The sequence below is a fragment of the Carassius carassius genome, chromosome 10 (genome assembly GCF_963082965.1).
Source record: "Carassius carassius chromosome 10, fCarCar2.1, whole genome shotgun sequence".
Classification (NCBI taxonomy): Eukaryota; Metazoa; Chordata; class Actinopteri; order Cypriniformes; family Cyprinidae; genus Carassius; species Carassius carassius.
The window spans coordinates 30,740,195-30,757,319 of record NC_081764.1 but is presented as its reverse complement, the minus strand read 5'-3'; the positions used below and the strand labels follow the sequence as shown (position 1 = coordinate 30,757,319).

General features: G+C 36.0%; 1 protein-coding gene across 1 annotated transcript; it reads left to right on the top strand.

Moving 5' to 3' along the window:
• The first annotated feature begins 410 nt into the window (after positions 1 to 410).
• Positions 411 to 16,357, top strand: LOC132152165 (mitogen-activated protein kinase kinase kinase 20-like). The gene is made up of 13 exons (XM_059560924.1): positions 411 to 628; positions 3,439 to 3,504; positions 4,423 to 4,603; positions 5,466 to 5,553; positions 6,790 to 6,891; positions 6,987 to 7,052; positions 7,135 to 7,163; positions 7,246 to 7,383; positions 9,319 to 9,405; positions 11,164 to 11,238; positions 11,814 to 11,920; positions 12,866 to 13,007; positions 15,454 to 16,357. Exons 3-13 carry the CDS (start codon positions 4,445 to 4,447, stop codon positions 15,799 to 15,801), a joined length of 1,341 nt encoding a protein of 446 aa, XP_059416907.1. The 5' UTR covers positions 411 to 628; positions 3,439 to 3,504; positions 4,423 to 4,444; the 3' UTR covers positions 15,802 to 16,357.
• The last annotated feature ends 768 nt before the right edge of the window (positions 16,358 to 17,125 follow it).

The window sequence follows — 17,125 nt, the reverse complement described above, 5'->3', positions numbered from 1 at the left end:
GCAGTATTTATACATTTTCAAGGCTTAGGATGATATGTGCATGTGAATATGCGTCATCAATATATATTATTTTATATAAATTTTCGATCCATTTCTAACTCTCTTGAATGTAGGCCTACATAAAAAGTGATACATGTAGTGATTAATTATTTTATGAATATAATTAGTAACAAACATTAATTTATCTATTTACTTACTTTTTAAACCCTTTCATTGCCTGTCTGTGTCCGTGTAGAGGCGCTGTTGTCATTACATTTGTAACACCGTGACATCTGTGACATTATGCCGAATGCTTGGCTAATGAATATTAATAACGTAAAATGGCGACTGCCCATTACGTCTAGCTCATTGGCGGCGGGGTTTGAATCATGAATATTAATTCGGTTACGTATTGGACTCTCCCGTTTGGTTACCGCTTAACGTCAGTTTGTCGTAATTCATATTCATAAGTCAAGCCTTTACCGTAGTAGGATTCATAATTCGTCCAGCCGTCCCAAGCGAAGTGTCCTGTTATGGAAGAGCGGTAACACGAGACATGGGGCTCCGCATATTATTTTATGACTGGGATTGTTCAGAGTGCGACAGGCAAACGCGTTTCACCGGACCGCACGGAAAACACGACTAACAGGTAGGAAACCATGCTTTTAAATGTTTATCAGAACACACATTGTGCTATGTATGTGTTAATAGTAACATTATTTGCTATATCATTGCGTGGGATGAGTTTTAACTCTGCAGCTGATTCTTCAGGAGAGTGTGACATAATGTTTGTCATTTATGTTTTTTGCGTTACAGAATATTTTATACAGAAGTATAATATATATATATATATATATATATATATATATATATATATATATATATATATATATATATATATATTGCACGTTGTCCAATAGTATTCTGAAGTATTCCAAACTATTTCAAAGTATTTAACCTCAAATGGAGGCGACCTAAAAATATTAGCAAATCATAAAGAACAATACTGTTTACAAATTCCTTTACAAAGAACATAAATATGTGCACATATAAGAACGTGTGATGTGGAAATACTACAAATGAATGATTTAACTTAAAACTTTATATTCATATGGCCTCCTATTTGCTGTTTATTTACATAATTATAGATAGATAGATAGATAGATAGATAGATAGATAGATAGATAGATAGATAGATAGATGAATCAAGTCCGATATATGAATGAGCTGTTTCTGGTTAAGAATAGTTAACTGTGTGACACACTTGATGTCACAGCCTTCGGGCCCCAGTGTCAGTGATGATATGAGGGTTGTTTTTAGAGACCGAGTGCTCTTTATGTGATAGACTGTGGACATACAGGACATAGGTTGGTCACTCTAAACTAGGAAAGCCAATCTGAGGTGAGGTCATAGATTTCAGGGAAGAGTGACGCATGTGCTAGTAATGTATAAGAAACCAGACCCCATTAACAACTACAACAGCATCAACATTTACTACATTAGAGGTGAAAGCTAACATGAGCCTGGGCTGAAAGAGAAGTATTCAGAAGTGCACTCTTGGATTCGGAAATACTGGCAAATTCAACTTGTGTTTTTTTGCGACCGGTTTCGTCACACTTAATGGTTATGGACATGACAGTGTGGTTAGTTGAGGTCAAGCAGTAACTGCAATGTCCTGCAGTGTGAGTAAGTTATACTTCATTTATAACAACATTATTCTAATTCTTGTACATGCATTTTTATAATTTCATTGAGAGACAATGGAAACAATAATATATAATAATAATATATATATAATCTTAATTATTAATTTATTAATCAAAATATATTATTAAAAAAAAACATTGTCACATGGAAGGACTTTTAAGTTTAATTTAAGAAGCTAATACACACTTATTTTTTATTTATTTATTTTCTAAACAGTTCTAGTTTAGTATTCTCCGGTTTGTGACAATAATTGAACCCTTTTTGGTGCTGAACCCTTTTTTATAAAATTCCATAAAAACAAATACATGATTTGAAAGTAAAACTTATTGGTGAACCTTAATGGTGTTATAAAGAACCTTTTTGATAATTGTTCATTGTTAACAATTTTCAATGATAGAAAATGATTTTGAGTTGTAAAAAAAAATAGTATCTCTATCTTTCTAATTCAAAATATATTGAAAATGTCCTCACAGCCCTCATGACTTCAGCCATATCTAGATGACAGAAAATGCTAGAGACATAAGGGTGGGCTCTTTTGAGGCAATGTACAGAACCCCATGTGGGGCCTCCAGCCATATCAGAATATCATAGAGACCTGGGAAATCTTGGGAGAATAATCAGACCAACTCCAACATTGTGACAACATGTTCTGGACAGGTTATAAATAACTGGTTCATTGACATGAGTTATTCATGGCTGAAGCTGTAAGTGCAAACAAGCCCATTAACATGTGTATAGTCATATCAGTGCTGAACTTTGTTTAATCCTCTGCACCCAGTTCAATAAACCATAATTAGTTCAGAATTGAAAACAGATTTAGTGTAGTTTAGTGAGGTTTAGTGTAGACAAAAGTGGCAGGAGTCCAATTACAGATGTAGCAGAGAACACCAAAGGCACATGTAAGTTGTTCTGCGGTTATATGAACATGCAGGGGGCAGAACTTTCAAATAGACCCCCACTCAACTCAACTCCTCTTATGATCTGATTGAATAAGAATCATCATAATTCATCATTCTTACAGTTATGCATGACTGTGTAGCATTCTGCTTTAGAGGTGTTTTAAATCTTTCTACATACAGTGCAGCAGGAATGAATCCTAAAGCTTGAAAACAAGTCAGTTTTACACTTCTGGTTCCATCGTTCCAAAGTAAATGGGTTGTTTTTATCATTGAGTCATTGGGTGGTTAAATGCCTGAAATAAAATGTGAAATAAATTGAAATAAAACATTAAAATACAACAGTAATAATCCACTTTTGACTTTAATAAACTTTTACTTGTCTTCAAAAAGGCTGAATTCAATAAGTGGCTAGATGGGACTACAGAGATTGTCAGGAACATTAAACGTCATCATGCCGAACAGGAAAACTCAGTCTTGTTGTGTTTATACTGGCATCCTGCAAACTATTCTAATTCAAAAGTTTCCAACTTGTACAGTTTAAATAAAGATTGTTGGCACTGAAGTCATGCGTCCCTGGTGTAGTTTAGAGCATCTAAAGCTTGACTATTTTGAATTACTTTTTATTTTTATATTTTCAGTGCCATTTTAAGACTGTTAATTTTGTTATGTGCTTTAAAATTATCATTATTTGTTTCTATTTAGCTTTAATATTTTTCTATTTAGTGTTGGTTTAGTATTTTAGATGTCCAGCTTGACAAGGCAACTAAGATTTTTTTAAGTGTAACTTTTTCATGTAATATTTATCATTAATTTAAAGTTGTATTTAAATTTAAAATTTTATTCTACTTTACAGGAGTCAAGAAACTGTTACTCACTAACCAAAGAAAACCTTTCCCCGTAAGGCCCATCCACACAAGAGGTTTGTGTCGGCAAAACTGAACAAAACAAAAAGAAAACTTGGGGGAAACTCTTGCAGCACAAATCCTGATCAGAAAAAAAGATATTAGAAATTGAAAATAATTGATAAAGTAGTTCATTTCCAGAATAAAAATTTACGGATAATTTACTCACCCCCATGTAATCCTAGATGTTCATGTCTTTCTTTCTTCAGTTGAAAAGTGATTAAGGTTTTTGAGGAAAACATTCCAGGATTTTTCTCCATATAGTGGCCTTCAAATGTGACCCAACGGGTTGAACAACCAAATTGCAGTTTCATTGAAGCTTCGAAGGGCTCTACACGATCCCAGCCGAGGATAAAGGGTCTTATCTAGCATTTTCAAAAAAAATGTAGTTTGATTATACTTTTTAACCACAAATGCTCATCTTGCCCCAGCTCAATCTCACACATTACGTAATCACATTGGAAAGGTCATGCGTGACATAGGTGAAAACATTTACATTTATGCATTTAGCAGACGATTTAATCCAAAGCGACTTACAGTGCATTCAGGCTATACATTTTTTAACCTAATATGTGGAATAAAACCCACGACCTTTTGCACTTTTAACACAATGCTCTACCACTGAGCCACAGGAACAAGTCAAAGCAAGTCAAATGCCCCCCAATATCTTGCTTTTATGTTCAGCAGCAAAAAAATATATAATACAGGTTTGGGACAACATAAGAGTGAGTTAAAAAATTACAGAATTTTAATTTTCTTAAAAAATATTTTGTTCAGCTGTTTATTGAGTTTATATTTTGTTGCAATTTTTATTTTTATTATGTTTTTATTATTATTAATGTTATAAAATATTTCATTTGTCACATTATACTGATCCCTTCATTGGCTTAATATGTTTATATATATTAATCTGCTTTGTCTCTCTCTTTCCTCAGCAACAGTGAATGTCAGTATGAGATGTCGTCCCTCAGCGCTAGCTTCGTTCAGATCCGTTTCGATGACATCCGCTTCTATGAGAACTGCGGTGGCGGGAGTTTTGGGAGCGTGTACCGGGCACACTGGAACTCACAGGACAAAGAAGTGGCTGTCAAAAAACTGCTAAAGATTGACGCCGAGGTTTGTTAGACTCACAGTTTATTTAGTGTTTATGAATGTATTGTTATTTTGGGAGTTTAAGTGAGCAAAGTCAAATATTCTTTTACAGTGCATATTGTTTCAAAGCAGCTGTACAGAAAATCATGATGTGTATGTTTATAATATGTTATTCATGCCTTATATACATATAATGCTAAATGCAATTGTGTTCAGCTGTTCATGCACATTGTGAAACTGTAAATATGCATTCTATTCAAAAGTATATTCTAAAAGCAGAATATTAGAACGTCCCAATATTCACTATGCATGTTGCAGCCATTGAGTTTTATAATCAAATTCAGTACATAATCTAAATGCTGAGAAAGCTGGACACAGTATGTGTGTACATAGCCAGTGTTGCATCATTTCCTGTATTCCATCCATCCATCAGACTTGTTTATTGTCATGAGGGGAGTGTAAGGATGTACAGTTTTCCATGACCATCTCTTTCCCTTCATCTCTCCCCCGCCTTTCTCTGTTTCTCTTTGTCTAAAGGAAATTTGATATATTGTAAGTGTAAAATGTAGCATCTTAATGTGGGTTTGCAGGCGGTGTGTGTTGCTGTCAGTATTAATGAACGCTCAGCAGCACTGACAGAGTCTGTCCTACAGAGTTTAGCAGCTTTCCTGGCTGAAGCCATTCAGAGTCCCAGCGGACATGTCCCACAATACTGTTAATGGCTCCACGTTCGCGCACATTTCTAGCATAATATTTGACCTTGACATACTGTAATGAAAAAATAGTTTGATGACATTGATACAGCACTCATTTGAGCCTGAGTGTTTGACCGCAGTCTGTGACTTTCACCTCTGCATCTGTTTTTTTATTCCTCCGCCTCATCCAGGCTGAGATTCTGAGTGTCCTGAGCCACAAAAATATTATTCAGTTCTACGGAGCCATTCTGGAGGCGCCTAACTATGGCATTGTCACAGGTAATAATAAAATGTGGTCTGTTTCTGTTTCATAACCAGTTATATGTTTTCTTGCTTTAATAAGACAAAAAAGTGATGTTTCTCAGTTATTGTTGAGGTCTCAGAACCAGGGTTCCTATGCAGCATGTAACTCAGAGTTTATATGATACGTCCTCTTGTATCCCTCTCTTAAAATGCAATGTTGTTGTGACTGTAAAAAGCTTTGTGGGTAATCAGGGGGTGAGGATAATTCATCAAGAGGACAGACGCACATTTACACGCTTACACCGTTGTCTTGCTATTTTTTAAACATCCTATTGTGATCTTTTTCTCTAGAGATGTAAATGCGCTTATGAGCAGATTAATGTGGCCTAATCGTTTCTCGAGAGCATGTCTGTCAGTGGCTTTGTCAGCTGGATATTCAGTAAATTTAACGGCTGTGCATGCCGTCTTCCCCTGACTCCTGCTGCCAGCATCTGCTCCCTGTGTGTCTGTAGATGTGTGCGTGTGTAAATGGGAAGCCCTGAGTGTGCTAAGCTGTGTCTGACTTCACTCGAGGGTTGGTGATAGATGATCTCATGTGTTGATTGACATCTCGACATGAGACAAGCTTTTTGCTGGTTCAGCTTTTCTCTCTCACTGCTTCCTGCTTCTCTGTATGTAAACTGGTTACAATGACAAGCAATACACAAAAATAAGTACTTTTAATACATCCGACAATAATGTATTAAATTGATCAAAAGTGACTTTTATAATGTTACTAAAGATATCTATTTCAGATAAATGCTGTTCGTTTGATCTTTCTGTTCATCCAAGAATGAAAAAATAATAATTGGTTTCCACAAAGATATCATGCAGCACATCAGTTTTCAACATTGCTACTAATAAAAATGTTCCTTGAGCAGCAAATCAGCATATTAGAATGATTTGTAATGTGTCATGTGACACTGAAGACTGGAGTAATGACGCTGAGGATTCAGCTTTGCATCAAAGGAATGAATTACATTTTAAAAATCTTTTAAATTCGAAAACATAAAGTTGAATAATATTTCACAACATTACTTTTTTTACTTTATCTTTGATCAAATAAATGCAACCTAAGAGACTTTAAAAAAACATACAAATATCTTACCGACCCCAAGTACTGTATATATGTTCTTAAACAAATTAAGCTATCATCTAAAGGATATATCAGCTCCACAACATTTAGTTGACACATGTGGTGATATGTATATGGTTTGTGTGTTTGTATTGTAGAATATGCCAGCAGAGGATCACTGTATGAATATTTGTCCAGTGTTGACAGTGAGAAGATGGATATGGATCAAGTAATGACCTGGGCGATGGATATTGCTAAAGGTATGTGCCTGTATGAATACATGTTTTTATGTAATGAGCTCAGTTGCGTTTTCCTTATGAGCGTATGGCTGGTTCTGTGATTTGTTTCTCTGTAGGAATGCATTATTTACATGCCGAGGCCCCTGTGAAGGTCATTCACAGAGACCTGAAGTCAAGAAATGGTGAGCTGTGAGCAATTTCACAAGCAAAAAATGCAAACATGATAATTATACACAAATAACTATTTCCTTTTCTCTCCATTAGTTGTGTTAACTGCAGACAATGTATTAAAGGTATGTTTCCTTCGTAATTAAATCTTAGGATTTAAACTGTGCTCATAATATCAATTTAACTGTCCCTGTATATTGGTGTCAGATCTGTGATTTTGGAGCATCTAAGTTGGTTTCTCACACAACGCACATGTCTCTGGTGGGCACCTTCCCTTGGATGGCCCCTGAAGTGATCCAGAGTCTGCCCGTCTCAGAAACATGTGACACCTACTCGTATGGCGTGGTCAGTAATTGTATTTGTAGTATTTGTATCTTTTGTAGTATAAATGTGCTGTGATCACGTTTTTCTATCTCTGTGTCACTGGAATAAAAAATTTAAAATGAGTTCATAAAATGGGATAGTTTAAGAATTAACATTCTGCCCGATTCAAATGGACCTTTTTCACATTTCCGGGTTTCACATTTTCTGCAGCAGAAGTCGACATAGTTGGGTTAACTTGAAGAGAGCGAATGGGAGAGTACCACAAATATATTTTTTGCATTCCCATTTGCTCAAATAGCAAAAGAAAAACTCCACGATAGTGTTTTCATGACTTTCAATAAAAGGAAAAAAATTGAGAGAGACTGATAACAGCAGTCAGAAGAGAGAACGATGTCAAATTAAACCATCTCTCCCACAGACATCTCCCACAGACATCTCTCCCTCGCTTTAGCGTTAACAGTTTTTTGTAATTTGATGCTAAGGCGATATAATACGACGAATAGTGTTATAAATGTACATACATTTTTTTTTATATGCAAATATGAAAAACTTTCAAGGAATTTCGATGCTGATGACTGTTAAATGTGTCATCACAGTCTTATGAAAAGTCCATTTTGTTTTTTCATCAGCGTTTTGAAGAATTTTGACGTACACGATTTGTATACTTTTATTTGACAAGGATGCATTATAATTAATCAAAAGGGACACACAAAAAGACTTTAACATTGTCACAAAAAAATATTTTTCAATTCAACAAAGAATCCTGAAAAAAAATATTATGGTTTCCGTTTCATTGTATAGAACAGAGCAGCTAGGACATTTCTCTAAATATCTGCTATTGTATCCCATGGGAAAAAGAAAAGAAAATGCTGAGGCTTGTATTTTCTAAGTAATAAAAAAATAATTGTTTGTTCATACAAGTATGTTTGTTCATATAAGCAATGATTGTTCATACTAGGATGTGTGTGTGTGTGTGTGTGTGTACATATGTGTGTGTGTGTGTGTGTACATATGTGTATATACACTCACCTAAATGATTATTAGGAACACCTGTTTAATTTCTCATTAATGCAACTATCTAATCAACCAATCACATGGCAGTTGCTTCAATGCTTTTAGGTGTGTGGTCCTGGTCAAGACAATCTCCTGAACTCCAAACTGAATGTCAGAATGGGAAAGAAAGGTGATTTAAGCAATTTTGAGCGTGGCATGGAGTTGGTGCCAGACGGGCCGGTCTGAGTATTTCACAATCTGCTCAGTTACTGGGATTTTCACGCACAACCATTTCTAGGGTTTACAAAGAATGGTGTGAAGAGGGAAAAACATCCAGTTTGCGGCAGTCCTGTGGGCGAAAATGCCTTGATGCTAGAGGTCAGAGGAGAATGGGCCAACTGATTCAAGCTGATAGAAGAGCAACTTTGACTGAAATAACTTCGTTACAACCGAGGTATGCAGCAAAGCATTTGTGAAGCCACAACACAGACAACCTTGAGGCGGATGGGCTACAACAGCAGAAGACCCCACCGGGTACCACTCATCTCCACTACAAATAGGAAAAAGAGGCTACAATTTGCACGAGCTCACCAAAATTGGACAGTTGAAGACCTATCAATATGGGCCAACATTTCTAAAGAATGCTTTCAGCACCTTGTTGAATCAATGCCACGTAGAGTTATGGCAGTTCTGAAGGTGAAAGGGGGTCAAACACAGTATTAGTATGGTGTTCCTAATAATCCTTTAGGTGAGTGTATAAATATGGCTGTGTGTGTGTGTGTGTGTGTATGTATGTTTGACTGTCTGAATTAATTGTTATTTCAAACACAGTCTACATAAACTGCATTCCAAGTGTTGTTCAACCCATATATGTTTTTGTTTGTGGAATACGCCAGATTTGTTGTAGAGAGCAATGCCAGGACATTTGCACATTTATTGTTTGATTTGTGCTTTGTCTTGCAGGTATTGTGGGAGATGCTAACCAGAGAAGTGCCATTTAAAGGTTTTGAGGGTTTGCAGGTGGCCTGGTTGGTGGTGGAAAAACATGAGGTACTACACAGTATCCCACAATCCCCCAGTGTTCTTAAGAGAGGAATGCTAATACTGTAAAACCACTGAATAAATGTAATGTTAGTATAGTTACATTACTGTTTAAGTTTTAAAGTCAGTTTTGCAGTGAATATGTCTTTCATACATTGTCAGTAGTGTAATAGTTAACTTTGGCAGACTCTTTTCCTGGCTTTGTTCCAGAACTTAGTGAACTGCCTTCTGTCCTACATAGACAGCTGCATCCTCACTAGACTGGAACCTCTGTTTAACCTCTATTTCCCACATGGAATCTGTGCCAACAATACTCATTTGCGTTTTCATTTATCACATTTTGGTGGAGTTTATCATGCTTTCAGCTACGAATGAGAGTGTTAGATCCATCCAGTGAGTGACATAATTGTACATAAGCAACAAATAGCAAACTTTAATTAGATTTAACTTTTTAAGCAATACTTTTAAATACTGAATGCATTTTTGAATCGTGATATGTATAGAATCACTAATTTTTTACATGCACTCATTTTCTTCAGTTTGACTGAATCCAATTGGATTTCAGATTCTGAAAGTCTTGTTTATTTGAACCCTAAACTTTGCAATCCAATTCACATATTTGCATTTACATGTGCATTACATGTATTCTGAACAAAACGCACGTGTTATGCCCAGTTGCCATTCAGAACTGGACATTTTGCCTTTATGACACAGGTAAAAAGAATGCTGACATAAAAGATGTAAGCTACGATGTAAACAAGCAGTGCCTCCTAAGAATTTGACCTAAAGAAATTAAAAGTAATGATGAGGATTAACATTTGGAACAGACTTTGCATGGATCATACCTGATCATAATGTTTTGGAACAGTTATGTTTCTCGTTCTTTCTGTGAGTATGGACCGGAGCAGTATGATAATGGATTCCATTGCTTGCTTGTTATTTATAGCAGGCTGATCCAGAAGCTTCCTTCTATATGTGTACAAGACCCTCTGCAACTTTCATTGAGCACTAGCACACATTACAGAGATTTAAGATATATTGTAGATCTCTATATGCGTCTGCAGAGAAGCCATCAAGTGAAGACCACAGTGGTTTTAGTGCTGTAGGGGGTAGTCAGGAAACCTTTTTAGATAAACATCCCAGCCTGAGACAGAGAGAAAGGGAGCAAGTACTGTTAAGAGAAAATGTTGGCAAAGGGGAAGTGGGAGAGGTCAAAAGATGAATGAAAAGATATTTTGGTTTTATGTTAAATTCCCAGTGGGAAGGAGCAGTTTCCATTCTCTCGTGGGCTCATGATTATGTGGTGTGCCAGTGCTGTTTGTCAGATCTAATACTGTGCCGCTATAGCTATTGGACGAGCCACTTGGACAGTATTAGATTCCTACATGTGTGGCTTATCAAATGGGATTCGACAAGTCTCCATTACAACATCTCTCCTCACATGCTCTTAAAGTTCCATTATCTTGAGTGAGAACTCCGTTTTATCACTTAGCCGTGTAAACAGCACCCATGTAAAAGCTCTTTGTTAATCCTTATATGCTGGTTATTGTATATCAGACTCTTTGAAAATGGAGATATACACTCTATTTGATTTGTGATGTAAACTTAACCCAGAGGAACGCTTTGCAGCAGTTGCTTTTGAGAGTTTAAACCAGACTAAAGTGCTAAAATTAGAATTTTATGTAATGGCTGCTATAATGGGTTTTTGAACTGGATTCTAATGCGTGTGCTTGTGTCTGTGGTATTTGTATGGGTCATGTGTTCCAGAGGCCGACCATTCCCAGCAGCTGCCCCGCTAGCTTTGCAGACCTGATGAGACGCTGCTGGATTGCAGAGCCCAAGGTACGTGGTGGGATAGAAACGAAATTCAGCTCGTATGATGTTCAGGATCACTGGAATCATAATGACTGTCTACATTTAGTCATTCAGCAGATGAGCCTTGCAAATGAAGGAACACAAGCAGCTGTTCTGTTCAAATGAAGTCAAGATTTTAAAATGAAACTATGCATGTTTGTGAACATCTTCAGATTGAGACTGAAATAACTGCAAGAATCATTCTTGATTGTTCTCTTTTGTCAGCAAGTGGAGAATTAGTGTATCATTATTATTTTTTTCAGAGAAAGGTGATTCATAATCAAATTCAATGTGAACGGTTTTATAGCAAAAAAATAAAAATTAGGGCAGATTATGCCATTTATTCTTACTGACCTCAGTGTGAATTTTTCATGAGTTCTCAAATTTGTTGGTAGGTATGTGAGGTTTATGAGCTAACATTTTAAGAGCTAAATGAGAAAGGAACCAAAAAAAGAGGTTTTTATCAATTTAATGAATGCTTGAACAAAAACTTTGTTTTAGTTGGTGGATTAAATGGTGCTGAAGAATGGCCATAATAAACATAATAAAACTTTCATCTCCAGGAAAGGCCACAGTTCAAACAGATCCTGAGCACCCTAGAGACCATGAAAAACGACAGCAAACTGCCCGACCAGTGCAACTCCTTCTTACATAACAAAGCAGAGTGGAGGTACGTCCAGTCCAGAACCTTCCAGTGTTCTGAAGTGTTCAATTAAATAAAATAAGAAAAATAAAAAGCATGCTCTTCAAACAAAAAATTGCCAACATATTGAAGGGTTTTGTATTAATTTGTACAAATGACAAGTGCGATTCATATGGACACATATAACCTAATTGTAAAAAGTGTATACTTTGGAAACCGTAACTTACTAGAATTAAAAATATAAAGCATACGTTAAAAACCCAGATATGAAACAGTATGTAAGAGCCATGAACAATGTGGAAATTACTACAAAAAATAATTTAAGTTTGTCTATTGATTCATCAAAACCAGCAAAACATGCATGTGCGTAAAAGTACACCATGATAAATATATATAAACTTATTTTCTGTAAAGTTTAACTTGCTTTGAAATTTTGTGTGTATCATATTTTTGAGGAACTATAGTATAAGTAAAAAGTGTGTAGACTAGGTTTTGACTAGGTTACAACACAGGAGTACGAGTAAGGAAACAAACACAATGAATGCTTGACTTCAGCAGAGCTGCAGTGCATGAAGAGAGATATGTCAGAGGAATGGAAAAAGAGCGTGGAGCACAAGGGGGAGGAAGAGGGAGGGTGAGACATTCTGGAAACGCTCCTCATGAGAGTGGTAGAGAAATCAATTCTAGCAGGAGGGCCGTTTTGAGAATGTGTGTGGAGAGATTTTGGCAGGGGCTGATATGGCTTTTGAGGGCGGAGGGGGGCATTCTGGCCTTCCTTCACATACCTGTTAAAAATAGCCAAAGGATGGGCTTTGAGTGGAGGGCTGTATTGTTTAGCATACAGTACCACCTACTGGCACAGACAGGACTTGCAGAAAGCTGGCTTTTTTTTTTAGGTCAAAGGTGCATTTCGGTTTGGAGATAATGATACACACTGTGTTAATCAAACTTCTTGTGTCTTCTCTCTGTAAGGTGTGAGATTGAGGAGACGCTGGAACGCTTAAAGCAGTTGGAGATGGAGTTGAGCTGTAAGGAGCAGGAGCTGGCAGAAAGAGAAAGACGACTGACAGAGTGGGAAAACAGACTTATGGAAAGATCCAGATCCTGCACTCCTGTGAGTCCTCATTTGTGCTCTGCTTTTAACCCATCCTAGTGCGCACACACACACACAGTAGTGAACACATACCCCAAGTGGGCAGCACTCCCCAGGATCCGGGGAGCAGATGGGGGTTCGGTTGCTCAATGGTCTCACCTTAGTCATGGTATTGAGGGTGGAAGAGAGCACTGGTTATTCATCCTCCCCACCAACAACTCCTACCAGACCTGAGACTCGAACCCACGACCTTCAGATTACAAGACCAACTCTCTTACCATTAGGCCATGACTCCCCTTACTGTATTACAGTTCGGTTTGATGCCACTAGTGGACCCTACACTTTTATTGAGCAGGTCAATTTTGCACCACTAGTGGAATCTATTGTAATATGATGACTATAAAGAGTATTTTCAAACTCGCCTTGTCTGAAATTGGACAGAAACACGGATAAACAGTTTCACCAAAAACTCTGATTGAGCTAAAATTGCTGTGTTGGGCTGGTCTTGTTAGTTTTGATAGTGTCACTGTGTTTATACTTTCTGCTGCAAATCCACCAATGAATGGTTTACTTATAAGTTGTCTATTTGAAGATACTGGAGGAGAAAGAAGGAAGTTTAGGAACACTATGGGCCTCATTCACAAGCAGAATGAATTTGTGTGTGTGTGTGTGTGTGTAAATCATCTGTAAAGCCACTGGATTTACTTAACTTTTTGGAATGATGACAATGTTCATATTTTCAAAGTGTGAGATGGAACACGAAAAAATATATGCCTGCTCCAAACCATGTGTAAATGATGCATAAAACCGTTTGTGTTTCTGATGCGTTTTCCGTAGCTCTATATGAAGTATAATAATATTTTACAAGTTTGTTTGCCAAAATAGCTAGGTCAACTTTAAGACATTGAGGTTAAACATAGTTGGCTTACTGTGGAGTGTCTTTTTTTGGGTTTTGGGGAAGTTCCATTTTACATGCCTGCTATTCCCAATTTAATAATTTATGAAATTGAATGAATGAATGAAATTATGAAAACTATTAAACTATTTTAATCAAAAGTTTTAAATGACACGCCAATGCACAGTTTTTTTTAAGTTGCAGAATGCTGACATTATCTGAATGCTGCATGTCACATGAAAACATGACAAAGTAGGAAGTCACTAAAAGGAGTAGTGAAACTTCAACAAAGTGTTGACTAAAACCAACCTTTGAATTGTGTGCAACATTACTGGTTGTGTGCCTTTATCGTGTCAGGCAAATTTTGGATAGCATAGAAGGTTATTACATTTGCATAGAGAAAATCTGCAATAATACAGTGTACACAGTAACATGACCTCATGATCGAGAAGTGTGAGAAAGAAGTATACATGAGCTTACTTTTAAGTATTTCTTTTATATTTGTAATTTAAAAACAATTGTAATAAAGTTGCAGCTTAGTATTACATACAGTAGGATATATTAATTTTAAATGTAATACTGAATACCACACTACAGTTAAAATATCATAAAGTACTTGTGCTTTTAGTCAACACATCAAAATAAGTCTCTTCATTAAAGCATGGCTAAAATAATTAAACCTAATGATTTATAATGCACTTTAAAGTATACGTTTTGATTTGATATTATTACAAAGTGCACTTAGTGCAGTCATTCTCAAAAGTGTTAAGAAACTAATAATAATGTACTCTCATTAATTACACTGAGGCCTTTATTTCATTAATATTATATTATCTGCCACTTTTTTTTTTAAAGTACACTACAAGTGCACATTAAAAACAATTAAGCACACTTCTTTTTCACAAGGGTGGCTATCACCATGGAACTTCAAGGTTTTTCAAAAAGTAATTAAAATCTTAAAAGATTTAAAAGTTTAGGAAAGGAGATTTCTCTAGTCAATATAATTAATAAAGAATAGAATAAAAAGCGTTGTCTTTGTAATTTAGTATCTTATAAAAAATATTGGTAACACCTAAAGCTTTAATATAATGTATTATATAAAATATAATGTATTATATAATTAGTTTTAATGCATTAATTATGCTTTGTAATGAACTTTAATAATGCATTTTATAATCTCATGAATAATTGTAATCACAGTAGTAATACATTATAATACTTATATATTCATTGTTACACCTTTAGAAAGTATTAGAAAACATTTAAACATAAAAAAGCCTTTAAATATTAAAATGCATTTTATTTTCAACTAATGTTACAATTATTTATGAAAATATACAATGCATAATACCATACATTATGAATACCTATATAAAGCATTTTAGATAAAAGCTTTAAGTACCAAAGTATTTTTTTTAAATCTTAGAAAATCATGCAGATTTGTAGGCCAGAAGGAATAGGATTGCTGTAGTTTCCATTTAACGTAATTGTAGTGTAAATGTGAATGTACATTTCCACCTCTAATTCAAATAACTATCTACTAACTTTCAATTGACTTTGTTCTTTCCGCAGCTGTTTTCACATATTTCTCCCTTGGCAGCTACTCTCAGTGCTGAGTCCTTCTATGAGGCTCATATAGAGGAGAGCAAAAGCTCGGAGGTCAGCTGTCAGATTTCATCAACCTGCAGTAATGGGGATCTGGGCCAGGCCAGCCTACAGAAGCTCATGCTGGGGTTCGGGAGCGTCTTTGACATGGATATGAACATTCCCAGTGGCAACCTCATCAGCCAGTCAGGGATACAGTTGAACATGCAAGCAAAGAAGAATTCCTCCAAGTCCTGCAGTGTTCGTGAGGGACGCAAACTGAACATGGCCATCACCATGAACGACTTTGGCTGGTCTGACGATGACAGCGATTAGTGGAGGGCAGCACGGTACGATAGGGTGGGGTTAAATGGGGTCAGAGCCGGTTCAAGCAAGGTCAAATGATTAGAGTCAGAGCTAGCAAAATCAGGAATCAATAGTTGAAACTGTAACGATTGATCTGAATATTTAAAAAAATTGTTGCACCCATTTGTGGTATGTTTCAGTGCAAAACATAAAACTAAACAAAACATGCATTACTTTATCCAGAGCAGAATATTACGCTAACCCTTTAGCAGTAGGGCTACAGGTCTGAATATACCGGCTAACTAGTATAAATACCTTTTGATAAACGGCAAGCACGATGAATGACACTGCGGTCTAATTGGGAAGATATGGGGTACTGCATCTATGCCCATAAATGGAAGCATTTACCATTGGTGGGAGGGATTTATCTCTGCCTGCTCTGAGGGAGATACCAGATCATGCTGAGATTTCCCCCGTGAGACACATTTACAGTATTTATAAAGTGTGATGTGAGATTTAATGGGATTTCTGAAACTCTTTTTGTAAAGCCCTGAAGTTTTTATAAAATAAAGGAAATACTGAACAACTTGTGTGAAATGGGGAAAAAACATTATTGGAACATTATTGGAAAATTTCCAATATTTATATTTTAAAAAATATATGTCAAACAAAATATTATAATTCACCCACTGGAGTTCCTTCAAAGCCTCCATCATTGATTTATGTCTTTAGTTTTATCCTAAAACCACTTAATACGTGGGGCTTGCTAAGGGAAGACTTTTACTATTGCTCAAACATGGGTTTATGGATTTTAACAAACTTCTAACCCCAAGTATTAATTTTCAGCACTGAAGTTGTTCTGCATTGTTTGTGGTATTGGCATAAATTATACATCATATTATGTGATAGATGATAAAAAATGGTAAACTTGTTTCTAATGTTTTATTAACATAAATTTAGAAACAAACAGATGATTATTTAGGGGGGGGGGGGTAATTAATATTATTTTTTAAATATTTTATAGATTGTTTTTTTAGAATTTAGGTACTTTTTATTTTATGTATAATATCATTAATATTAATTGTATTACTATTCGTTTGAATATTTTAAGTTATCCTGCACACTCCTGAAGGCTCAGGAGTTAAAAACCACTCAGAACAGCTTAGCAATCGCAAAGCAACTCCCTGACGTCGTGGATGTAACTTTTGCATTCAAACTTGTTTAAATCTTACATATAGCCCATGCTTGTGGTAAGAATAAGGAGTTCTTTCACTTGTTTGCGCGGGATCTGGACCACTGTTTCAGCCTCTTCACTGGACTGTGTGTGACAGATAAGCCGAGTGCCAACAGCAGT

Bases quoted from the DNA above. Each gene is read 5' to 3' on its own strand.
- LOC132152165 (XM_059560924.1), top strand. From the start codon at position 4,445: ATGTCGTCCCTCAGCGCTAGCTTCGTTCAGATCCGTTTCGATGACATC. The intron at 7,384-9,318 runs GTCAGTAATTGT...TTTGTCTTGCAG, and splicing joins ACACCTACTCGTATGGCGTG to GTATTGTGGGAGATGCTAAC. The intron at 11,239-11,813 runs GTACGTGGTGGG...TTTCATCTCCAG, and splicing joins GCTGGATTGCAGAGCCCAAG to GAAAGGCCACAGTTCAAACA.